The sequence below is a fragment of the Corythoichthys intestinalis genome, chromosome 1 (assembly GCF_030265065.1).
Source record: "Corythoichthys intestinalis isolate RoL2023-P3 chromosome 1, ASM3026506v1, whole genome shotgun sequence".
Lineage (NCBI taxonomy): Eukaryota > Metazoa > Chordata > Actinopteri > Syngnathiformes > Syngnathidae > Corythoichthys > Corythoichthys intestinalis.
In genome coordinates, this window is record NC_080395.1 from 75,440,689 (window position 1) to 75,468,086 (window position 27,398).

Genomic DNA, 27,398 nt, shown 5'->3' on the forward strand with positions numbered 1-27,398 from the left:
TTGAAAATTTTACAAATTTTATGAAAACGAAAACATTAAGAGGGGTTTTAATATAAATTTTCTATAACTTGTACTAACATTTATCTTTTAAGAACTAAAAGTCTCTATCCATGGATCGCTTTAACAGAATGTTCATGTTAAAGCCATCTTGTTGATTTATTGTTTTAATAAACAAATACAGTACTTATGTACAGTATGTTGAATGTATATATCCATCTAATGTCTTATCTTTCCATTCCAACAATAATTTACAGAAAAATATGGCATTTTTATAGATGGTTTGAATTGCGATTAATTACGATTAATTAATTTTCAAGCTGTGATTAACTCGATTAAAACTTTTAATCGTTTGACAGCCCTGATTAATTTACGCCATTTTCGTGTTGCACATGTATGTTTATGACGTGAATAGTTTTTTAGCACCGTTGGATAACATTGAGAGTCCAACTGAATACAAAAGAGGGCTTTTTCACCACAATAGCTTTGGGAGCAAAATTTTATATGGGTGCAAAATTTGACAGAACACCGGTCCGTGAAAAAAAGACCTACACTGCTCAAAGGTGCAAAAAGGGTTGGGGACCCCTGGGTTAGAGGGAGCAATGAGTGGGAGTAATTTTGACTGGAGATTCCTTGTGATGGCGGCTCCTGTCGGCTTACGTCCATATGCGGCGAATTTGCTGCTTCGCGTAGTTGCTCCACTGAGTGCAGACTATATCACTTCCAGGCAGTAAGAGGTGGTCTAACATTTAAACACAGAAAAAAAGAGCACAAAAAGAAATATGAATAAAATGAACACTGCATGTGAGCACATCCGCTGGTTACAGTACTGTACTCACACAGTGAATGAAGTAGGACTTTTGGCAACTGTTTCGGAGCAAATGGTGAAACTTTTTGGGGAGGCAAAATCATCCTCATTCCTTAAACGACAACATAATGCACAGGTGAATCATCTATCTATCTGAGTCATCTACACTGTTTCTGATATAAAATGGCATTGTTCCTTGTGCTAAACCGAATTAAATGTTACGTTGTATCTTTTGAAGGTCAGAGTCGTCCTTGAAACTGCTCCTCCCTCGCTTCGCAAAAAACAAACAAACAAACAAACAAAAAAAAAGGTGTTTGAGCCTTGAGGGTCCTTGTCTCTTTTGTTAATTGGGTATTACATTTTGACACGGGTTTGAAAAACAGAAAAACGGCCGGTTATTTATTTTTCGTTTTAAAACAAAAAAATCAAAATTGAAATACAGCTTGATTTTCTTGTTTCTTTTCTGGAACGAGTAGGGAAAAAACCCAAAACAGTTTGATTTTTTTTTTTTTTTCTAAATTCTTTAACCAAAATAGAATTTACCACGAGACAAAAATTGAAAAATGCTCCGTGTATTTGTTTTTAGTTACCGGAAGTTGTCACCGGCAAGAATATGTTCTCATACTCACCGGGAGCTGGCGGCAGCTTGACGCCTACATATGCCTGCCCATCCGAAAACACTGTAGAAGCGTGTGCAATTACCGTAATAGGCATAGGTGCGCCTCTCTGTCAAGGAGAGGCTCTGCGCGGCTCGTGTTCGCTATTCCCATCCAGCGCCCTCTCTGTTTCATCCAAATTATTTATTTTTTAACAAGTACTGTATTCCTTAGTTTAACATCCATACATCGTTTTTATTTACATATATAAATATATATGTTTATACAAAAAAGTTAGCGAGAGAGAGAAGCCTAGCCGGACCCGAACATAACAATTGACAATTTTAGTCCCGACCCTGCATGCCTGAAATTCGGGGCGGGTCAGGTTCGGGTTTAAGATCTTACCTCTAACGCGCGCACATACACATACATAGTGTAGTATTTGCAACAAAGTAAATAATGTTAATACAAGTATTATGCATCTAATTTTAACCATATTTTAATGACATTTACACAAAACAAAATGTATACAGGTCATTTGATGACTATAGGAAAAGACATTCTTCTTAATACTATTGTAGCGTCACTTGGAAGTGCTGTCGTCAGCGCAACTCTTTTGTTGGTGTTTTTGATGCGGCAACGCAAAGAGAGCGCGGAGAAAAATAAAAAGTAAAAAGTGAGCTAGACTTCTGTGCTGATTTACTGAAACTAATTTCCGCTGGCAATTCTTGCAAGTGCTACACTATGTACAGTGGGGCAAATAAGTATTTAGTCAACCACTATTTGCAAGTTCTCCTACTTGAAAAGATTAGAGAGGCCTGTAATTGTCAACATGGGTAAACCTCAACCATGAGAGACAGAATGTGGGAAAAAAAACGGAAAATCACATTGTTTGATTTTTAAAGAATTTATTTGCAAATCATAGTGGAAAATAAATATTTGGTCAATACCAAAATTTCATTTCAATACTTTGTTATGTACCAGTTGTTGGCAATAACGGAGGCCAAACGTCTTCTGTAACTCTTCACAAGCTTTTCACACACTGTTGCTGGTATTTTGGCCCATTCCTCCATGCAGATCTCCTCTATAGCAGTGATGTTTTGGAGATGTCGTTGGGTAACACGGGCTTTCAACTCCCTCCACAGATTTTCTATGGGGTTAAGATCTGGAGACTGACTATAGGCCACTCCAGAACCTTGAAATGCTTCTTACGAAGCCACTCTTTTGTTGCCCTGGCTGTGTGTTTGGGATCATTGTCATGCTGTAAACCAATACATATGCACTGCAAATCGTCAACCCCCCCCAAAAAAAAAAAACTCCCTTATTTTCAGTGAAAATCTACTAAAAATAAGTGAAATTATCTGCAGGTGCTTCAAGAAATTTCACTCTCTCCGATTTGAAATAAAATAGCCAGCTGAAAAAGGGCTTAACACTTATTTTAAGCAAAAACGTTTATATATTTAATATTAACAAAAAAAAAAAAAAAAAAAAAAAAAAAAAAAAAAAAAAAACATGTTTGACAGAAATGGTTTTAAATCGAGAATAGATATCGTTGAAAACATTTTTTGAAAGCATTTTTTCTGGATTTAGGTGAAAAATGACCAACTTTTAGATGTATGGGCTTAATAAGAACAAATAATGTAGTAAGATTTACTTAAAGTAAGTGGAAGAATCTGACCCATTAATCTGTTCACTAGCCTTTAACACGCAAAACAAGATGGAGAAAATTATTTGACTAGATTTAGGAAAAATGATGAGATTAAGATGTTATACTGTAAATTTGCAGTATGAAAGTTGGTATAAATCAATACAGACTTATTTTGCATTAATCATTTAGCCTATCAAAGAATTAGGTTCGTATTGGTGAGAAATGTAGCCCTGACCCCTGTTCACCCAATCTGTTTGATGTTATTAATGTCCCGTCCCCAGCAAAAAGTGTACATACGGGTTATACTGTTATATCGTCCCCAACAATATTGAGACCAAACCTACGCCCTTGGGAATGAGCCACACACGTTCCAGAACCTGACTCCAATATATACTTTTTACAACCTAGCGGGTGTTTACTTTATTCATTCAAGGCTAATGTTGTTAATAACAGCGTTATATTTTTTTTCAGTAGTACGAAACTGATTAAAAATAATAATAATAAAAGTTGTATATTATTTTGAAATTTGACCGGATCCACTGTGTTTTTACATGAGTGACTTCCGCTCTGCCAGACGCTACCTAGTTAATTTGACGAAAAGACCCTGGGGGTCAGACACTGAGGAAGCGCTCTCTCGGGCGTCGTAAATCGAGAAAAATGTCTGTTACAAGGACACCGTTCCAGGACAAGTTCCAGGATGAATTTTGTCGATTGAAACAGGAACCGTCACGTCACCGACACTCAGCTGAGTGCAAAATTATGCACGCAAAGGTGGTTCTTTACAGACTAGAAGGTAACTTAACTTTGACATAAATATTGTATATTTTACAAAGACGAGACGAAAGGCAGATCCCGGTGATGAGAATTCATTTTTGTGTTAAAACTGGTGCTGTCAAGGGATTAAACATTTTAATCTCAGTTAATGAGCACTTTTTTCCCTACATATTTTTTTCTGAAAATTCTGAAACAAGTCAAGGCATACGGGGATTTCCGACTGGTAGCCTTTTTGTTTTTGTTGTTGTTGTTGATAAAAAAAAAAAAAAAAAAAAAAAAATATATATATATATATATATATATATATATATATATATATATATATATATATATATATATATATATATATATATATATATATATATAACATTAAAACAATAGCGTATTACAGGGGTTGAATATATGTTGAAAAAGTGTATTTAATTTTTTTTAATTTTTTTTTTTTGCTACCAGTTACTAGTTTGTCCTTATGTGGCAGTAGTATTTAATACCGTTTTATTTCTGGATTTGTTCGGAATCGTGGCTGCCGAGGCGCTAGTTGAAAACTTTACCCAATAAATAAATAAACGCATGCAGACGCACTTTTGACTTCTGGTCGCCTCTAAAAAAAAATTGGCCTTTGCTTCCCTCGTGTGGACAAGATTTGTATTATACTTTTAATAAGGGCTCTGTAGCTGTTGACAGAGGAGGCGTTAAAATGGCGCAAAAACGAATGAGCGATTTTTTCATTTCGAAGAAAAGTTTGTTGAAACGGAAAGTTACTACACTGTCCTTATTAAATCATTTATTTATAATTCCGTTATTTTCTGTGTATGTTCCTATTCAGAATCATGGCTCAATAATTGAACACATGCAAATGCACATGACCCTGGTCGCATTTAAAAAAAATAGGCCTTTGCTTCCCTCATATGGACAAGATTTAAATTACACATTTAATAAGGACTAGGTAACTGTTAACAGAGGAGGCGTTAAAATGGTGCAAAAACGAACGAGCGGCTTCTGATCGCCGCCAGAAAATAGGAAAATGATAAAAATAGAAAATATATCATAAAGCTTTATGTATTGACTTATAGTGTTATAGACCGCAGTATTTAAAATTTTTTTTTTAAAGTTTTTTTTCTGGTTTGAGAGAGATGACGCTCTATTGAGCACACTTTGGTTTGTTTATTCATTCATATATCCATTCATTGTGTAGTGAATGTGACTGTGTAGTTTGTTAAAAACTCACACGAAATACACGAAACGTTTTTAAAAGTTTAAATATTGCCTTTTTTGTCCTTATATCTACCCCCCCCCCCCACCACCCCCCACCCCCCAGAATAAACACTGGCCCCACCTCGGCCCCCGGGTAATTTTGGTCCAAAACCGCCACGTGAAATCACCAGCAGGGATACACGCTTTTTATTTAGCTCAACACAGGTGAAATACATGCTCTAATTTGACATGTGTCACACACAAGCTAGTTCGTTGCCGTGGCAATTAATCAGCACAATCAATAGAATGTGAGCGCCCAACTCAAAGATAATGTGTACTCATTTATATATATATTTATGTTAACACAAGGGCGTAAGTTTGGTCTCAATGTTGGTAGGGACGATATAAAAACATAACCTGCATGTACACATTTTGCTGGGGACAGGACTTTAATAAGACTAAACAGATTGTGTGAACGGCGGTCAGGGCTAAATTTCTCTCCAATACGAACATAATTCATTGATAGAATTGATGATTGATGCAAAATAAATCTGCATTGACCTATACTAACGTACACACTGGAAATTTACAGTAAAATGTCATAATTGATAATTTTTCTTAAATCTAGTCGAATAATTTTCATCTTGTTTTGAGTTTTAAAGGCTCGTTAACAGATTAATGCGTCAGATTCTTCTAGTTACTTTTAGTAAATATTACCATTTGTTCTTATTAAGCCTACACATCTTAAAGTCAGTCATTTTTTCACCTAAATCAAGAAAAAATGATTTCAAATAATGTTTTAAATTTAATGTAATAATGTAATGGGGAAAACCTGGCGGGTTTAAGGGTCACAGAGGAAGCGTTTAAAAGAGCAACCAGTAAGGGGCGCTCACATTTTTTCCATTGGTGATCAGGCGACATTCAGGACAGGTGTGGCAGTGGAGAACGTCTGAAAAGTCTGATGATGCATGTGGCAGTCTGGTGAAATCAAGGGCGTAGGTTTGCATAGGGACGGTAGGGACAAAACTACCAACTTTTCAAGAGGTTCAAATTGTCCCCACCAACTTTTAAGCAACCTTATTTGCATTAGATAGTGTTCAGTTATATAGATCATTTAGATTGTCTTCCCATTTGTTGTAACAATAAAATTGACCCTACCATTATTAAGTGAATTATTTTCAGATTTTTATTTACCCCTTTTTCACTTGCTGAATGTGCCATTCCATGTTTTTTTCCCCCTCAAACACACATTTGATTGGATGATAACATAACCCCCCCCCCCACTACCACCACCCCACCCCTCCACACATACACACGCAACTCTCACAGTACAGAATTATGTTACATGGGAGGGATATTAGAGGGGTTTTTTGGCCAGCAGCCCACTGTAAGTAATGTAAAAAGTTACTGTTGTGAACGCACCACTAATTTTGCTACTGAAAGTCCGAACTGCATCACAGTTTAGCATTACCATTACGTTAAACTGTATGAACTTACTAACGGAGTAGGAAGGTGCTTAGGAGAGGTGTCCTTCTGTATGTGTTTTCTATTATGTTCCCGTTAATTAAACTGAGAGAAATTTAGTAAACTTTGCTCAGCTGAGTTTTTATTGAAATTTAGTGTACCAAATTTTACCCCATTCTCCCCAGTTTTCATTTTTATTTTGCTTATGTGGTCTTAAAGCAGCCCAAAGGAGCTTTCATTTTTTTGTTGAGTTTGGCTGTGCTTGTGGAAAAAAGCAGTAGTGTTTTTCCTGAAAGAAGGCTCCGTTTTTATTTATTTTTGTTATTCCCTGACTAAGAAGATTTTTTGTTGTATTTAATTTATTTAGACAGACAGTTTTGAATGGCAATAAGACGAGTTTTTTTTTTTTTTTTTTTGCATTCCTGGATACTTAAGAGATGATGAAGTTTATATTTCTTGTGTATGTTAATATAATTTGTGTTCAAATAATACAGTTTCTAAGTTTCCTAATAAAAATCCAGACATTTATTCTGGAAGTTTTTTAAAATGTTTCCTTAGTAGTTTTGTAAAACAAAGGTTTGAATCATCTGAAATAATACACATGCACTGCAAAAACCCACCTCCTTAAAACTGAAGAAAAAAACTTCCCTTGTTTTCAGTGTAAATCTACTAGAAATAAGTGAAATTATCTGCCAGTGCTTCAAGTAAATAGTTAATGTAGGTGTTCAATGTATTTGTTGTTGTTGTTGTTTGTGCTTCTTCTGTCTCTCTCTTTCCTCCTTTTCTTCTGTTCCCCTCCTGTTGGCTGCTTTCTTCTAAACGAGGTACCTTGAATGATCACAATGGGAGTATGTCATACTCCCATCTGATATATTAAAACTGTTTTGACCAATCGGACACACAGATCTCCATTCTCTGTGTCAAGCAGCTTAATAGGACAGGTTAAAGAAAAAAAAGAAAAAGTAATGCTCTTAATTCAAGCATAGATATTGTTCGGAACATTTTTTGAAAGCATTTTCCTTCTTGATTTAGGTGAAAAATGACGTTTAGATGTATGGGCTTAATAAGAAGAAATGGTAATATTTACTAAAAGTAAGTGGAAGAATCTGACGCATTAATCCGTTAACTAGCCTTTAAAACTCTAAACAAGATGAAAATTATGCGACTAGATTTAAGAAAAATTATCAGATTAAGACGATATACTGCAAATTTGCAGTGTGAAAATTTTAGTTAGTATAAATCAATACAGACTTATTTTACATTTATAATTTAGCCTATCAATTAATTCGATTCTTATTGGAGAGAACTGTAGCCCTGACCCCTGTTCACCCAATCTGTTTGATGTTATTAATGTCCCGTCCCCAGAAATATGTGTACATGCAGGTTATGATTAAGGTTATATTGTCCCTGTCAACATTGACACCAAACCTATGCCCTTGGTTGAAATAATAGCTATGCATCTGTAGCATGGTGCAGACAGAGATTAAGTGCTTCAGTCTGTTGCAACACATTTAATTTTGTTTTATTTTCATTTTTCTTGTACAGCTGAAACAAGAAAATGGAAAAAAAAAAAAACAACAACAACAACCACGTCCGTCTCGCATTGCTGCACACAGACGGCTCATTTCTTATATGCTATAAAATTCGAATTCTTATATGATTATATTAATAAACAAATTCAAGTTGTTGGGACAAAACATTGAACTGCATTTTCGACACTACTAGCATTCACTCGTCGTCCGCTCGCCATTACCAACACATCTGCAGTCATACATAAACATACTTAACGATTAACATATTTCTGAACTATATTAACACACAGTACACATCACAGTTATCCCAAAATAAAGCAATCCACTAATATACACAGTCAAATTATACTCTTTTTCTCACCTGAAACAAGAAAAAAATACTAGTTTACAACGTCCGTCTCGCATTGCTGCACACACATGGCTCATTTCTTATTCGCTCTAAAATGCGAACATTTATTGCCCATGCACACCAAGAAGCGAATGCTGCCCCCTGTTGGTTTAAAATCCTAAGTCCAACAGTCTTTTCAGGCTGAAACTTGTGCGTATATTTTCCACAAACAACGAAATAAGATGGAACATTTTAACCATAAAGTGAATCTATCTGTGGACACAACAAAATATTAAAATAACTATTTTAATATGATTTAATAATTATTTATTATTGAACTTAATCAAATTATTATTATTCATTTCAGTTATTAAAAAGAATTCAGACTTGTTGTACTTTAAAAGTGTTGAAATGACATAAAATGCACATATTGCTTGTATTTTTAGTTTTAAACATATTGTATGGCTCCCACAGAATTACATATAAAAATATGTGGTGTTCGTGGCTCTCTCAGTCAAAAAGGTTCCCGACCCCTGGTCTAAATAGTTTTAATATATCTCATGGGTGTGACATACTCCCATTGTAATCATTCAACGTACCTTGTTAATTAGGAGAAAGCAGCGAACAGGAAGGAACAGAAGAAAAGAAGGAGTGACAGACGGGAAAAGCACAACAACAAATGCATTGAACGCCTACACTAACTATGAATATGTTGGTGATATTGTTAGCTAGTTATATTATTGAATTAAGAACATTCTGACAATTTTTTTTTAAAGATTAAATATACAAACCTTTTGCTTAAAATAAGTCTGTTAAGCTTATTATAAGCTAGATATTTTTCTTATTTCAAGAAATTTGAGTAAAATTTACTTGAAGCACTGGCAGATAATGTCACTTATTTCTTGTAAATTTACACTGAAATCAGGGGGATGTAATTTTTTTTTTTTTTTTTTTTCAGTTTGAAGAAGGTGGGTTTTTGCTGCGCATAAGTATTGGTTCGGGTGATGCACCATTTGATTCAAACCTTTGTTTTTAAAAACTACTAAAGAAACATACACAAGAAATACAAATTTGTTAATCATCTCTTAAGTATCTAGGAATGCAAAAAAAAAAAAAAAGTAAATAAACATTCGTCTTAATACCACTGAAACCTATTTATTTGAATAAATTAAATACAAGGAAAAAAATTCTGAGTCAGGGAATAACAAAAATAAATCAAAATGGAGCCTTCCTTCAGGTAAAACACTACTGCTCTTCTTCACAAGCACAGCCAAACTCAACAAAAAATGAAAGCTCCTTTGGGCTGCTTTAAGACCACATAAGCAAAATAAAAATGAAAACTCGTGAGAAGGGGGTAAACCTTGGTACACTAAATTTCCTACAGCTGAGCAGAGTTCACTATATTTCTCACATTTTAATTAACGTTAAAATAGTAGAAAAAACATACAGAAGGACACTTCTCCTAAACAGCTTCCTACTCTGTTAGCAAGTTCACACAGTTTAATCTAATGGTAATGCTAAACTGTGATGCAGGTCACACTTCCAGAAGCAAAATTAGTGATGCGTTTCACAACAATTACGTTTGACATTACTTAGAGCGGGCGGCTGGCCAAAAAAAAAACTTTTAATATCCCTCCCATGTAACGTAATTCTGCACTAGTTGCGTGTGTGTGTGTGGAGGGGGGTCCAAGTCATCAGCTAATCAAACGTGCATTTGAGGAAAAAAAAAACATCGAATGGCACATTCAGCAAGTGAAAAAGGGGTAAATGTAAGTCTGAAAATAATTCACTTTATAATGGTAGGGTCAATTGTAGTGTTACAACATATGGGAAGACAATCTAAATGAACTATATAACTGAACACATTATCTAATGCAAATAAGGTTGCTTTAAAGTTGGTGGGGACAATTTGAGCCTCCTGAAAAGTTGGTAGTGTTTTGTCCCTCCTGTCCCTATGCAAACCTACGCCCTTGTGTTAACATGTTTATGCAAACAAAACACGGTACAGCATCAGAAAAAGCACGTACGACGACATCACTCAAGTATGGAGGACCAGAAATGCAAAAATGAAATAAATTAGTAAGTATGTCATTAAAAGACTTTGTTTTTCAATATTTATTTATTTCAATTTGAATTTATTTATTTCAATTTTTATTTATTTCAATTTATATTGATTTATTTATTGCAATTTTAATAAACATTTTTCACTTTTTATTTTTTTTTCAATATTTATTTAAATTTTTATTTAATTATTTCAAAATTTATTTTCATTTTTATTACTTTATTTCAACATTTCTTTATTCAACATCTATATATTTATTTCCATTTTTATTCATTTATTTCATTATTTAATTTTATATGTCAACCTTTATTTATTTCACTTTTTTATTTATTTCATTCTTGCACTCTTGTTCCCCAGTGGGCTGCATGAAATAATTTTTTCTGTCATTGGCTCATCAGATTTGATGAGCGGGCGTTAACTAGGCGGGGTTTGAGTTGAGCGAGTCAAGCTCAAGACAATAAGTCTAGAGTCAAGAAATAAGAAAATAAACATCTGTCTCTCTCTCCTTCTCTCTTTTCTTCTGTTCCCCCGTTACCCTTTCCAGTTCGCTGCTTTCTCCTAATAAACAAGGCATGCTGATTGATTACAATGGCAGTACGTCATACTCCCATGTGATACATTAAAACTGTTCAGACCAATCCGACACTCAGATTTCCATTCTCCATGTCAAAAGCTGAAATGGACAGACTAAACTAGCCCACCCCCCCAAATCACTTTTATTTTACAATACTTTAGTTTGAGTCTAGTGGTGCTCCAGTGTCCCTCAGAAGTGGAACCATTCCTTGATACCTACCCATTTTTTTTTAAAGGGAACCACGGATAAAAAGACACGTAGTTCTTAAAAGATAAATGTTCGTACGAGTAATAATAATTTGATATTAAAACCCCTCTTAACGTTTTAATACATTTTGTAAAATTTTCAATAACAAAAAATAAACTAGTAGCTCGCCATTGTTTTTGACGTCGCATGGTGGTGACGTCACAGGGCCACGCTGCCGTACTTCACAGTTACTCTAACTATGTAAGGTTGTAATTTAAATACAACACAAGGTGTCAATAGCGTGTAGATGTAGTAACGTGTAGCGAGGGTGTAGATCGGGGGCACAGTTGACTTGTCTTTGTTGATTTACAACTGTCTTCTCTGCTATAATAATAACCAACACGGCCCCATATTCAATACAAAACCCTCCTACCACAACAAAACAAGTAGGAACTAATATTCACATAGGAACTAAAGTTATACAACATAAAATATACAATATAAATAAATACTACATATGAATACTACTAATGAATATATTTGTAAAAATGTAAACATATAATGAATAATAGCCCATTTAAATAAAATAAATTGAAATGAGCTAAAACACCTGTAATGAAATAATAAGAATAATACACAAATCCTGCTTACACAATTAAATTGATTAATTTCTGTGTGGCGCTCTAACTTGAGAAAATCCACCAATAAAGCTTTTGAAAACTGTTCATAAGAAAAAAAAAAAAAAAGATTCATTGGGGCATTTCATTTGTAAAATACATGTTAAAATCTTTGTCATTGGGATTGCTCTTCTCTTTAGCACAGGACTTCTTTTTTCTTCTTTCTTTCAGAAAGAAAGCTGACCAATACGCGCGGTGTGAAAGGCAAATTGTTGTTGGATTATGTTTAAATACCCGCTACTTTTTGAGCAGAATTCCAGCTTTGTATAGGCTAATGTTCCTATTGTTGAAAGCACAAAAGTGTATAATAAACAACTAGCACATTTATATTTTGCTTTATGTTTTCTTACTGTACCGATAATTAACCGAACCGTGACCTCAAAACCGAGGTACGTACCGAACTGAGATTTTTGTGTACCGTTACACTCCTAGTAAGACATCAAGCCAATGTGTGCGTTTAGTCCCTCAACTGACGCCGTATCTCCCTGATTTTTTTTTTTTAGATTGGGTCTATTGTGATTCACGTTCATTCAAGTGTTGTCTTCACAAGACTCCTGAAAATGGCTCCCAGCATCATAATTTTTGTATTGTGACTAAATATTGCCATCCAGTGTATTTGTTGAGCTAAAGGAGTTGCTTAAATTTTTAAATATAGTTTGACCAAAGTCTGAGTAAGTTTTATGTGTATTTTGCGCATCTATTTTGATTGCGGATGCCACGCTTTGCATTGTTGTGTTAACTGTGTGAGAATAGGGCCTCAGTAATACAGATTGAAGCACTTTTCTTCTTGGTGACGTTTTTCGAGAGATATGAGTATTAGTCTTGTAGTATTTTCACTATATGATACTTACAGTATGTGTGTTGTGTTTGAGTTGCCGAAGCTTATGCCAATAAACGGCACGGTCCGAGCTACGAATCTGAATGCCTGTGTCCACTCTCCTTTCTCTCTCCCACTGTGGATTAAAGAAACTACAGCGTCAGTCAAGGGAAAAACGCACTCATTGGCTTGATCCCTAATTAATGTAAAACTCACCATTTACACTTTGTGGCGTATTTAAATCACTACCTTACATAATTAAAGAGTGACACTTTTTTTTTTTTTTTTAAGAATTACAGGTTGAATTCTGGCAGCGTGGCCTTGTGAGGTCACCGCCCTGCGACGTCAACAACAATGGCCTAGTTAAAATAATGTTACATATGATATAAAAACAAAAACATCAAGAGGGGTTTCAATATCCAGGCATGAAAATCACTCACCTTTCGGCGAAATTTGCCGTTTTGAAGTCAAAAAGGGTGACCAACATGAATTGTGTAGATCCGAGAAGAAAATTTTTAGGGGTGGGGGGGTTCGTGAGTTCATCTAACTAACAACATGTTTTATTGAAGTCGCTAAGCCTGTCGCGATATGCAATGAGTCCATTTATCGCAAGGTAAATAAAAATGAGTAATTTTCAAGGCTGCGTTTTATCACCACGTGCGTGCATACATTTGTGCGTGCGTTTAGATGACATATAATATGACTCCAGTTATTGTGTCCAGATGTTGATTGATCATCAACACGCCGTAGAATTACAGTTCACACATACAAAATAAGGAAACACATCTATATTAAACACTGTAAACGTTAGCATTGCTACATTGACACTAATGGGGAACAAAAGACGACCTACTTTAGCCTGCTATAAAACTTTGGCAGTCTTATCCAAAACGCGAGCTTGGAGTTAAAAGGTGACATTTCAAACATGAAAAATCGCTGGTTAACAGCATTTGCAAACGAAAAAATGAAAAAAATGAAAAAAATCTATTGGTGACACCACAAGCAATGACGTTAAGTGCTTTTTGCGAGTTGTTAGCGGTTTAGTGAACGTCCTTCCGGTGAACATTTCAAAATAAAAGCCCGTCGCGTTCATCATATAGATAACGATTTCTGGAGTTAATTTTGAAATATGTGGGGTTAATAGTATAATATGTAAATACTATAATACCAAAGAATTCAGATTCTACACTAAGAATAGCTTTAAAATGACACCCTTTTTAAAAAAGATGACTGGCAATGAATATTATAATTGTTATAATACTATTATATATAGTAGTATACTATAATAATAATAATGCAAGATTTTTATAATTAACAATTGTTTTGAATAATGTTGGAAAAGGTAAGTCAGTGTTCTGAATCTGTTTACATCCCATTTTTTCGCACTAGTAAATGCGATCAGCTAAGCTTGCACATCTTCATCGCAATGTGCGCATGCGCAATAGTCACATCGCAGGACATGCAATTGTTTTTTTTTTCCTTTTTTTTTTTTTTTTTTTAAACCTGTCCTGTTCAGCTGTTTGACACAGAGAATGGAAGTCTAAGTTCCCGGATTCTGAACAGTTTTAATGTTTCACATGGAGAGTCTGACATACTCCCATTGTGATCATTCAAAATACCTTTTTATTATGACAAAGCAGCGAACAGGAAGGGATTATGGGGGGACAGAAGAAAAGAAATACAAGAGAAGAAAGAAAAGAAACACATACACAAACAACAACAAGAAATACATTGAACATCTAAACTAGTTACTAATATGCTGGTGCTATCGTCAGCGAGATGTATTTCCGGTTTACACCATGTGGGGGCCAATTGGCCAGTGAAAGAGGAGAATGGGGGTGGGGGTGTCTATAAGACTATAAGCTAAGTGATTGAAAGGGGTAGAGTGTACACAAATCAGTTCTGTGATCTAGAACCCAGTAATCGTGTGAATCTCTTATGAGTGTAAGCCCGTTGGCGACCAGCCCTACGCCGCCGCATCGCCAATCCCGGCACCGGAACCCCCAACCCGAGCATGCCCTACCACATCCAGCAGCGTGCAAGCCCCACCGGGCGCGCGACAGCCACGCAGACGGGCGGAGAGACCGCGCGGGCGCCAACCCAGGGCCACAGCGCAGCCCATCACTCCTCCCGCCGCCCAGCAAAGGATTCACCGCCCCCCCCCCACCCCCCCCCCCCCCGGGACCCAGGGTGGTCCCCTGGGCCACCCGCGCGCCCATCAACCGGCCTTCAGGGATGGCAGGAGGGGACGCATCACCAACCCCACGCCTACACCCACCCCCGCCCGCCCACCCGGGCCACGAGCCACAGCCACAGCCCCCCAACCGGCACAGCACGTCACGGGACCCCCAGCGGCCCACCAAGCCCCAGGCAAGGCAGGGTCCCCCGCCGGTGCAGGCGACACCCCGCTGATACACCGGCGCCCAGCCAGCGACCCGCGACGGAGCGCAGGGCGGATGCCCAGCCAGAGAAGAGAGGGGAAGGCGGAGGCAGGAGAACGCCCAGGAACTGCCACGGGGCGATGCAAGATCGGAGACCCGACCCCCCAACCCACTCCCGCGGCCGGCAGCCGAGGCAGAGGGGAGGCCACACCCCGGGAGCCACGCCATATAGAAATAGTGTGGGACCCACCTACCACCCTATTACTGTGGCTGCCAGGTTCCCGACTGGCAGCCATCACCCAGCACCATGATGGGGGTTTGAGGGGAGGGTAGTGCAATGTATGCATTAAAATAGGAGAGCTTGGCTTGGGGCAATGGGACCGCAGCATGGAGTTTCTGTCCAGCCGCCCGTCCCACCGCCCTTTGCCGGAGCTCTCCTGTGGAGTATGATGTGTGTGGTGCATTTAAAAAAGGTGCAGGGATGGCGGGGCCTGTGGTGAGGAGGCAGCCGTGAGGCCCCCCCCCCCCCCAACAGGTCCCAACCATCCCACAGCCTTGGTGTGTGGTGTATTAAAAACGGGGGAGCTGGGCCGGGACTGTAAAGCCCCGTCCCAACTCTCCCCGGAGAAATGTATGAGCATGTAAGTGCCAGGGTGAAAAATATTTACAGTGCCGAAGTGAGAAGTGCGTGAGTTAAGAGGCAGGCTCCCGCGGGCGTGGCCCCGTCCACCAGAACCACCGGCCCCAGGGCGGAAGAAGCGTCAGGGCCCCGATCAATCCCCGCCCCAGACCACCCACGGCGCCTCCGCGACCGCCCACCCCCCTCCCACCCACCGAGCACCCACCCCGCACCCCGAGCAGGCGCCACACCAAGCGCCGGCGACCAGGGGGCGTTCACCCCACCGGCAAGGGACAGCGAGCCTCACCCTAGGCCCCGCGGGCCCCAAGAGGCCCCGCCAACGACCCCACCGGCCGGGGGGCAGCCGCGGCCGCCGCGGCCTAGGGAGGCGGACAGGGCCGGAAACAGACCAAGGGGAGGGAAGCGCACCCCCCACAACCCACCCCCGGGCCAAGAGGGGCGCGCGGAATGGCACCAGAGGGCACCTCCCCGGCACCCGGTACAGGGAGACGCGGCTCCGGCCGGGCGGACCTGGGAGGGAACCATGGCTGCCGCATACACCCCCCGGCCCCCACCCCAACTCCACCCCACCCCGGCCGGCCGGGGAAGGGCCGCGGCCCCGGACCGGCACCCGCGCGGCTCCCGCACCCGCCCACGACACCAGCGCGCGCCCGACGGGACCCCCCGCACAGCCAGACGCAACCAGACAAGCCCCGGCCGAAAATCCCGGGGGCCAAGACCGGCGGCGGGACGGCCCAGGGCAGGACGCCAACAAACTCCACCTGTAAAGCTGATAGAAGAAGAGGTTTATCAAACACCATTAGATGTATGCCAAGGACCAGTGAAGTGTATTATTTACGCATAGTTCCTTAATTGTTCCAAGTCTGATAAGTAATATATAGGGTGTTCCAAAAAAAGTTGCATATGATCCCCAGCAGCTGGAAACCAAATTGTCCATGAGTATCCTTGTAAAATAAGCCCATTGACCGACTAAACTGTGAAGGAAGAAAAATTATTTATTACATGCTGTTGGGAGTGTATAAAACAATTCGGATTTAAACATGTCCAGTTTCCAGCTGCAGAAGGATGCATACAACTTCCCTGGACACCCCGCATACATCCATTTATGTATACAATTTTATTATTTTTGTGGCATTCCTTCGCAGGTGAGAGAGAATCCTTAGTCTATGTTCATCATTCTTGCGACCGTTTCCCACTGTTGTTCGTATTTGTCCATTTTATTTGTCTGTTTGGCAGATATTTTCTCTAATGTTATATATTCAATGATTAGATTTAGCCATTGGTTAATGCTAATGTTTTGTTCGTTTTTCCAATTCAACAGTATTGTTTTTTTGGCTATCGTTAGACTTGCTAGTAGTGGACGGGTTTGATGGATAGAGATATTCACTGTATTCAGATCGCCAAGCAGACAAAGAGTTGGAGACAATGGAATCCTGCAGTTCAATAGGAAAGAGAGTTTCTTCGTTTCCTGTGCCCAGAAATCTTGTATTGGTTTACATTGCCAAAGAGCATGAAAGTATGTATCTGAAGTATCTTCGTTGCAGCTTGTACATTTATCGGATTGGGAGAACCCCATTTTGTGCATTTTAGATTGAGTAATATGCCATCTGTGCAGTATTTTGAACTGTATAAGCTGAAGGTTCTTATTCTTTGTCATTATAAATGCATTTTTACAGATGTTGGACCAATAGTTATTATCTAATGTTACCGAAAGTTCGTTATTCCATTTTTCGATTGGTAGGCAAGTAGAGTTGTTACATGAGAGGGCTTTATATACTTTTGAAAGTATTTTTTTTTGTTGAGGATGTATATTTATTATTTTATTTACGAAAGGTGGTGGGTCTAACGTACCCGTTAGTGATGGAAATTTGCTTCTGATGGCTGCCCTGATTTTATTGTATTGAAGGAAATTGACCCCTTTGATCTGGAAATCTTGTAATATTTTTTCATATGACATGAATGTATTATCTTTAAACAAATGCTGTAACTGGTTTATTCCCGTATCATCCCATGTGCTGAAATAAATAGGAATTTTATTAACTCCAAAGTCTGGGTTGTGCCAGATTGGTGAGAATTTACACGGGGCTTGTTGTGATTGCGTAATTTCCATACCTCTCCACCAGGCTTTCAAGGTACATGCTATCATTGGGTTTTTGAAGCAGCTATGGTGCTTAATACTAGAACTAATAAAGGGGAGGTTTGCCAATTGTATTTGGTTGCAGTCTGTTTGCTCTAATTCTAGCCATGACTGTTGTTCAGTGTTAAGGTATAACCACCTAATAAGATATTGTATTTGATTTGCTATATAATAGTGTTGGAAATTAGGGGCCTCTAGACCCCCCTCTGGTTTATTTCTTTGCAATTTGGCAAGGCTAATTCTGTTTTTCTTGTTTTTAAAGTAGAATTTTGTGACGGCTGAGTCTAGGTCTTGAAACCATTTTTGAGTGGGTTTAAAGGGGATCATTGAGAACCAATAGTTTATTTGTGGTAATACTTTCATTTTGACTGTTGCTATCCGGCCCAAAAGTGAGATGGGTAGATTATTCCAGTGTGTCAAATCTTCACATATTTTTGCTAGGAGGGGTGTATGGTTTAGTTTAGTTAATTCTGTAAGTTTTGGTGAAATGTTGATTCCAAGATACTTTATATTCCCTATTGGAATATTGTGATTTTGATTTGCAGGATTCCATGAGTTTGTTGATAAGGGCATTATAATTGATTTTGACCAATTTATAGCATAATCTGATATTTGTGAAAATGTCTTTATTAGTTCAAAAGTCTCATGTAGTGAGGATTCTGGTTTTTCTAGATATAAAAGTATATCGTCTGCGTATAAGTTAATTTTGTGTTCCGATGTGTGCGAGCAGATCCCTTTGATATTAGCGTTTTGTCTTATTGCAATTGCTAATGGTTCAATAAATAGAGCGAATAATAGGGGTGAGAGTGGACAGCCTTGTCGAGTTCCCCTTTGAAGACAGAAACTTTGTGAAATGACCCCGTTTGTGTTTACAGTGGCTTTTGGGGCGTTGTAGAATATTTTTATCCAGCGGATAAATGGCTCACCGAAGCCAAATTTTTCCAAAACTTTGAAGAGAAAAAATCAGTTGACTTTGTCAAATGCTTTTTCTGCGTCCAAAGAGAGGATAATTGCTTTCTGTTTATAATTCTGTGCAATATTAATAAGATTTAACAAGCGTCTTATATTGTTTGTAGAGTTACGTCCTTTAATAAAGCCGGTCTGGTCTTTATGAATTATAGTGGGAAGAGTTTGTTCTAATCTAGTAGCTAAAGCCTTTGCAATAATTTTAATATCTGTATTCATTAAGGATATTGGTCTATAGTTTGCTGGTTGGGTTAGGTCTTTCCCTTCTTTTGGCAGTAGTTTGATTACTGCAGTGTTCATGTTGTCTTTAATTTGACCCTTGGCACTGATTTCTTGAACCATTCTATAGAAAAGTGGTGCCAGCATATTCCAAAAGTGTTTAAAATATGATGTCGAGAACCCGTCGGGCCCCGGTGCGCGACCTTTTGGCATGTCCTTTACGGCATTCCATAATTCAGCGAGGGTAAGTGGGGTATCTAGCAATTGTTGGCTTTCTTCAGTTATTTGGGGGATGTCAAGATTATTAACGAATAGGTCAATGTCTTCATTATGATCGTTTGTCCCCAAGTATAAGTATAATTTTTTCTGGTGATTGTGTTATTATGCCGGCTGAATCTTGTATTGTTGTAATTAATGTTTTTTCTTTGTTACGTTCAAGTTGGTTTGTTAAATATTTCCCGGATTTGTTATTATGCTCAAAATTGGTATATCGTAGTTGTTGTAACAGAAACTGAGTTTTTTTAGACAGAATACTATTGAGCCGTTCTTTGGCGCTGAAAAGTTCTTTTGTGGTATTGTCTGTGGGATTATTGGCGAATTCTTCCGTCAGTTGTTTGATTTTCATTTCTAATTCGTTTTCCAGCTTCTGTTCTTGTTTTTTTTAATATGATGAATATGAGATAATCTTGCCTCGAATTACACATTTTCCTGTTTCCCAAAACAATGACGGTGAGATGTTTGGGGAATCGTTAAGTTCCATAAAGTCTTTCCATTCTTTCTTAACGAATGTATCAAATGCTGGGTCATCTAATAAGGAATCATTACAGCGCCAGGTTGCGTGGGGTATCGTGCGGGAGTCAGTTTTAAGGGCTAAAGAAATTGGTGCATGATCACTGATGATTATTGGATGTATTCTTGGCGAAATATTATTAATAGCGGAATTATTCGCCAGAAAAAAATCGATTCTTGAGCACGAACCATGGGCTAGGGATTGAAAGGTATATTCCCTTTTTGTTAAATGTTTTGCTCTCCAGACGTCACTTAAGCCAAAATCGTCCATATATTTCCTAATGGTTCTTGCAGTTTGTGACTGTTTAGTGAGTTTATAATTGGAGCTATCTATACTTGGATCAAGTGTAGTGTTAAAGTCCCCTCCTATAATAATTGTTGAGTTCACTGACATGTCACTCAGTTTACCAAAGATATTGTGGAAGAACTGTGTATCCTCGTTGTTTGGGGCATATATGTTCACTAATGTGAACAGTTTATTACTTATGGTAGCTTGTACTATTATGAATCTACCTTCCGGGTCTGCAATTGCACTATTTAATGTGTATGAGATTCTTTTATTTATTAATATTGATACTCCTCTTTGTCTGCTGTTATAGCTGGCTGAATACATCAAGTTAAAATTTGAGTGTTTAAGATATTTCTCTTCGGATTTGGCTAGATGTGATTCTTGCATGAAGAAGAGGTCTGCCTTTAATTTGGTGATGTATTCCATAATTTTAGTTCTCTTTGCCTGCGATCGGAAGCCATTCACATTAAATGAAACAAAATTTATATATGTCATATGCGGATATTTCTAAGTATCTTAAGGAAAGTAATGATCTCAGGATGTGTGTTATAATATTTGGTCCTGCGTGTCATCAACCATTCACATTCATTGGAAGCCATACGAGTATGTAATAAATCAAATTCTAATAGAAATGAATGCAATTTTTTGTAAACCGCTTGGCATAATTCACACGATATTAAGACGTTGTTAGAAGGATTAAATACATGGGTAGCATCATCACTAAACATTACAATTTTAAAGCGTGTACTTAGTGTGTGTTTGAAAACAGCGGTGTGGAAAAGGTGAGACAAATAACCCAGAAAAAGAAAAGATATGAGCGCCAGTACAGAAATGTGTAGTGTGAGACATGCGTGACTCTTAAAGACTAAGTGATTATCATGCAACCCTGATCGGTACGTGTGCATTGTTGAAATAAAATCGACTTAATACGGCATTGTGTACATATTGGAAGTGTTTAGGAAGTACAGACAAAGTGATTATCATGCAATCCTAATCTACACATGTGCCTTGCTCAAACAAAAAAAACACTTAATTCAGCATTATATACGAACTGGAAGTGTTTCGAAGGTACAGACAAAATAGTTATCATGCAGCCCTAATCTACATATGTGCCTTAATCAACCCAAAACAATTTAATTCAGCATTATATGCATACTGGAAGTGTTTAGGAATAGCAAACTAAGTATTAAGCATCCCTAATCTATACATATGTCTTGCTTAAATCAAGACAGTTACATTCAGCATTGTATGCATAATAGAAATATTTAGGCATTACTTATCGGTCAGAATAGCCATGGGGTGAGCACTTGGTCTCGGTATAGTTGACCATCAATGAAAAGTTTGTCAAGCGTGATAATTGCACGTTTGCCCTCTGCTCTGGACCGCTTCAGAATTGGATAGAGGATTTTCCGTCTTTCGTTGATCTCGCGCGGGAAATGATCATTCATACCGAATCTTGTTCCTTGTAATTCTCTTCCTTTGGATTTCACCAGTACTTTCTGCTGGTAGAGCTCGAACTTGGCGATTATTGGACGCGGACCGCTTCCTCTTGGCTTCCCAAGACGGTGTACCCTCGCAAACTTGATCGAATCCACCATTTCCTTGGGCAGCTTGAGAGATGTTGCCATAAATGACTTAACGAGGGCTTCTGGTTTGTCTACTGTATTTTCTTCGATGCCAGAGAAAATTAAATTGTCCCTCATGCTCCTTGATTGAAGGTCCAAAATAGATTCTTTCATTATCTTGTTCTCTTTTTTCAGGGATTGTAATAGACCTGTCGTCGACTCGAAGGCGCCTTTAAGGATATCGTTTTGCGACTTGAGATATACTACCTCCTGCTGAGTAAACACGAGGCTTTCTTTTAACTCTTTAATCTCGGCTTGAAGGATTTCTAATGCTATCGATATTTTCTTATCGATTGATCCAATTCCCTCGCTAAGTGACTTTGTGTATTCGGGTGGGCTTGCTAACAACAGATCGTCGGTCGATGTAGCCGAATCAATAGAATCTGCCTTTTTACGCTTCGCCGGGAGATCACTGCGTTGACTGGATGTTGCCATGGCGTTTCCTTGATGTGTGGCGGAGTCGGAGAAAAAAGGTAAATCACGATCGTGAAAATTTTTAGGGAAAAATTAGTTTAAGTCTTCTTGAGCAAAGTTACTTGCTAGCCTAGCCAGTTGATTGCGTCATGCGTCTACGGAGTCTCGCGAGAGTAACGACGTCACAGCATGCTCCTCCCCTCCAACCTTTCAGGTTTTACCGCACACAGTTGTTTTTTTTTTCCAACATTTGAACTCTTGTTTTACTTCATGAACGCAGAAAGTGTGCAGATCCTGTATTAAACTGCGTTATATGAATTAGGGCCGACGGCGCCCATTTTCAGAGCATCGGAATCGGGTGAAAAGGATCGGGTTTTTATTTAAAAACAACATACATCCATGTTTTTCTGCTTCATGCTCGTACAGCGCCGCAGGGTCTCACTCTCCCTCTTGCTAGGAAGAGCGACCAAACTGTTTTTCTTGATCAACAGTGCAGCTATTCCAAATGGAAATATTCAGGTTCTTTGGTAAAAAATTTCTTGTTTTAATATCGCAAACTCCCCAAAAATCGCAATGATAGTTTTTTCCAATATCGTTGAAAAAAAAATTAAAAATTATTCGTCGACTAATTGTAAAAATAGTCGGCTGACTAGCCGGGAGAAAATTAGTCGTTTCGGACAGCCCTACCGAAACATATTTCCTCCACACCCTTCTCACCTTTTTAAACCCTTACCCATTTTCATGCCTGAATATCAAATTATAATAACTTGTAATAACATTTATCTTTTAAGAAGTGTTTTTATCCGTGGATCCCTTTGATAAAGGGACTTGCACTTCACAATGTTTCTTTAGTAGTTTTGAAAATAAATAATATTATAAAATAAAATGAATAATCAAACATTGTTTCACTTGAACCAATTCACATAACAGTGTAAATCAATAGTTTTATTTTGCTTTGATAATTTGCCTATCAATTCATTAGGTTCATATACATAACAAATGTGGCCCTGACCCCCGTTCAATAATCTGTTTGGTCTTATTAATGTCCTGTCCCCAGCAAAAAGTGTACATGCAGGTTATGTTATACAGTCACCGTAATTTCCGGAATATAAACCGCTACATTTTCCCTCACTGAATCCTGCGGTTTATTATATACTGTAATCAATGGGACTAAACATACAATCATCCTGTTTCATGTGGTGATGCACATACGATAATTTATTCTTACAGTTAACGAACCAAATCTTATTTTATTGTCCTGACAGCAGGCTTTATTTCTTTTCATGAGTAAACTGGCATAGTGACGCATTCACAAATCACATAATCCGTAATTCGCTGCCAACAGACCAGTGGCGCGCTACTCGCTGAAGCAGTGTTGGATTTCGAGGTGAGGGTGGATTTTAATTCCTCATAACTCCGCATGATTATCGTGCATTCCTCCTCCGTGAAGTAAGGTGCCCGTGCCATCGTCACAAGTAGTGTTTGACTCTGGTCTCCGCCCCCTTTTATGTGAACGCGCAGTAACTCTGATTGGGTTGCCACAGGTTCGACTAATCAACCTCATAATCAGCGTCGTAGCACTGATTGACCACAAATTAGAAAACCAGGTTTTGTCAAGTCCGGTTACCCGCTGGTGAGGGGATTACTTCTGGGGAGGTTGAACTCAGTTCGTAGCACAGGCCACAGGTATCTGCTGGAGCCACTTCTGAAGTGTTGCCTTGCGTCAGTAGCAGGGGTTAATTTGTGCCGCATCCGGCCGGAACAAGATCCGGCACCTCTTGATTTTGGCCTCCCTGTGTTCCGGGACTTATTTGGGCACCTCTCGTGTTTAGAACATAATAATAATGATTTAAAACCTTTATAAAAAATGTATCCGAATGGGGGGAAAGAAAGAGAGGAATCGTTGATGACTCTCTCCACCTTATTGTGGTAACAATAAGAAAACAATTAACAAAATAACAGCGGACTGCCGCCACATTTGACCGCTAACTTTTGCTTCTCGCCCGTCTCCCCCTCGCTTCCTACTACCTCACAGCTCTCCAGTACCAGCGTCTCTTAAAGGGACCGTGCATAGTTACGGACTTTACAGTATAACATGAAATAATACAATGCATAAATTCATTTACAGAACAAATCCCAAGAATTGCATGTTGGTTATAAAATTGAACGTCAACACGGCAGGACAGTATAACTCTCATTTATTCTCAGCGCGGTGCGCACCAGAACTTCTCGTGTTCAACTCAAAATCATCCTATCACAACACAACAAGCAGGAACTAATATTCGAATAGGAACTAAAATTATACAACATAAAATATTGAATATAAATGAATACTGCATCACATTTGAAAACAGAAATATAAAATAAAATAAATAAGAGCCCATATAAATAAAATAAATTGAAATGAGCTAAAACACCTGTAATAATAATAATTATATACAAATCCTGCTTACACACTGAAAAGCTGGACCAACAAATTACGCCCCTGACATTTAAAAAAATGGAAAAAAGAAATTTGCAGCATCTGGGGAGCTGGGGAAGACGGGGGGGGGGGGGGGGGGGGGGGGGGGGGGACTTGCAAAAGAATGGGTTTGTGTTATTTATTGTGATCTGATTTTTTTTTTTTTTGTTATTGCTGGCAGGCTCGATTGCACAGCGGATATACCAGCACAGCAGTGATCGTTTCTCTTTGTCGTGCAAACACCAGCAGGCGTACACACATTTTATTCAGTCCAACACAGGTGAAATACATTTGCTAATTTGAACATGTGACACACCATTTGGTTGCCATAGTGATTCAATGTGAGCATCCCACTCAACAGTTATGTTTTATTTTACAAGTTAGACTGTACGTTACTCTAAGTCCCACCTGTGGTTATGTGGGCAATTGCTGTGAACAGTATAGTCTAAATAATTGTAAATTGTTGTCATATCATTTATACCAAGGATATTATCTGAAATTGAGGCTTGTAAGTCCCACAGTATGGCACGTGGGCATTTGCGTGTTGTGTTCAGCACCATGTTCTGCGTATGTTCCGGGAAATGTGCCCGTCTCGTCATCCTTACACTGTCATATGTACTTTGCGTTCTGGCACCTTATGATTGACAAATTAAGCACCGGTCAGTAGATTATGGTTTTGGATTTATAGCGTGTTGCTTTTGTGTGACTGAGTATTAAGGCTAAACAAAAGAGAAAAAAATGCAACTAAGAGATTTAAGTCATAGTGTCACTACAAGAAAAAAGTCATATTAAAAGAATAAAGTCATGCATTGCAGTATTATAACTTTCAACTACAAAACCCAAACTTTCACCACAAAACTGTTGCTCCTATGGCCAAGACTAAACTATCTATTGCACACTTCAATAAAAATTGAAAACACAATGTTAAAGGTGCCTGTGCAAATCGTAGCCTCAGTTTCCTGTTCTTAGCTGAAAGGAGTGGCAACCGGCGTGGTCTTCTGCTGCTGTAGCCCATCAGCCTCAAAGTTTGACGTACTGTGCGTTCAGAGATGCTCTTTTGCCTACCTTGGTTGTAACGGGTGGTTATTTGAGTCACTGTTGCCTTTCTATCAGCTCGAACCAGTCTGGCCATTCTCCCCTGACCTCTGGCATCAACAAGGCATTTCCGCCCACAGATCTGCCGCTCACTGGGTATTTTTTCTTTTTCGGACAATTCTCTGTAAACCCTAGAGATGGTTTGTGCGTGAAAATCCGAGTAGATCAGCAGTGTCTGAAATACTCAGACCAGCCCTTCTGGCACCAACAACCATGCCACGTTCAAAGTCACTCAAATCACCTTTCTTGCCCATACTGATGTTCGGTTTGAACTACAGGAGATTGTCTTAAACCATGTCTACATGCCTAAATGCACTGAGTTGCCGCCATGTGATTGGCTGATTAGAAATTAAGGGGTAAACAGCAGTTGGACAGGTGTACCTAATAAAGTGGACAGTGAGTGTATATATATATATATATATATATATATATATATATATATATATATATATATATATATATATGTGGCGGAAAACACAGACAAGACTGAAAAAGCAGTTTCTTCGAAATTGCGCAAAAACGGAGAGACAGCGAGAATGAAAAGTGGTATTTGGTATGTGGCCAGGGGCGTCACTTGGTTTTAAGAACAACGGGGCTTATCCCCCAGGAGTAGCACAGGATGTATGTGAACGTAGCGTACAAGCACAAAACTGAAAACAAAACCCAAATGGCTAACAAAGACCAATTTTATATGTGTGTACAATGTACATATATATATGGCGGAAAACACAGACAAGGGTGAAAAAGCAGTTTCTGCTCTCGCGCTCCTCTATAAAAGAAATTGCTGTATTTTAAGCCAAAACAACTGTTGTGTTTGATAGAATAATATGTGTATATGCTGCCATAGCAGATTCATGGCGCATTAAGCCCCCGAACTGTTATTAATTTGTCCGTTTTACCCTGGAAACCCCCGTTTACAGACGTCGCGGAACCGCTTTTGTTTCAACCATTCATAAAACGCAGGTAATTAATTATATCTATTATTCAAAATTTCTGTCGTTTTTAGCTCAGAATCATTAATTGATGTCTCATTTTTTGTTTTTAAAAAAAGAAACGACAAAACAATCATTCACTCACATATTTTAAACTTTTAAACAAATTACAGAGGGGCAAATAAGTATTTAGTCAACCACTAATTGTGCAAGTTCTCCCACTTGAAAATATTAGAGAGGCCTGTAATTGTCAACATGGGTAAACCTCAACCATGAGAGAAATAACAGAGGCCAAACGTTTTCTGTAACTCTTCACAAGCTTTTCACACACTGTTGCTGGTATTTTGGCCCATTCCTTCATGCAGCTCTCCTCTAGAGCTGTAATGTTTTGGGGCTGTCGTTGAGCAACACAGACTTTCAACTCCCTCCACAGATTTTCTATGGGGTTGAGATCGGGAGACTGGCTAGGCCACTCCAGGACCTTAAAATGCTTTTTACGAAGCCACTCCTTTGTTGCCCTGGCTGTGTGTTTGGGATCATTGTCATGCTGAAAGACCCAGCCACGTCTCATCTTCAATACCCTTGCTGATGGAAGGAGATTTTCACTCAAAATATCTCGATACATGGCCCCATTCATTCTTTCCTTTACACAGATTAGTCGTCCTGGTCCCTTTGCAGAAAAACAGCCCCAAAGCATGATGTTTCCACCCCAATGCTTCACAGTTGGTATGGTGCAATTCAGTATTCTTTTTCCTCTAAACAAAAGAACCTGTTTTTCTACCAAAAAGTTCTA

General features: G+C 38.7%; 1 protein-coding gene and 1 long non-coding RNA gene across 2 annotated transcripts in view; one reads left to right on the forward strand and one right to left on the reverse strand.

The window, feature by feature from the left end:
* Positions 1 to 688: 688 nt before the first annotated feature.
* Positions 689 to 1,574, reverse strand: LOC130920117 (uncharacterized). Its single transcript, XR_009064106.1, has 3 exons — positions 1,435 to 1,574; positions 837 to 917; positions 689 to 739 (listed from the first exon to the last, which is right to left on the reverse strand). It is a non-coding gene; the product is annotated as an uncharacterized LOC130920117 (long non-coding RNA).
* A 2,077-nt stretch (positions 1,575 to 3,651) lies between these two features.
* LOC130920112 (uncharacterized) overlaps positions 3,652 to 27,398 on the forward strand; it is a 56,836-nt gene continuing 33,089 nt past the window's right edge. Inside the window, exon 1 of the mRNA XM_057843028.1 lies at positions 3,652 to 3,842. Coding sequence (XP_057699011.1) covers positions 3,707 to 3,842 — 136 coding nt within the window. The 5' untranslated portion in view covers positions 3,652 to 3,706. The remainder of the gene's footprint in view (positions 3,843 to 27,398) is intronic.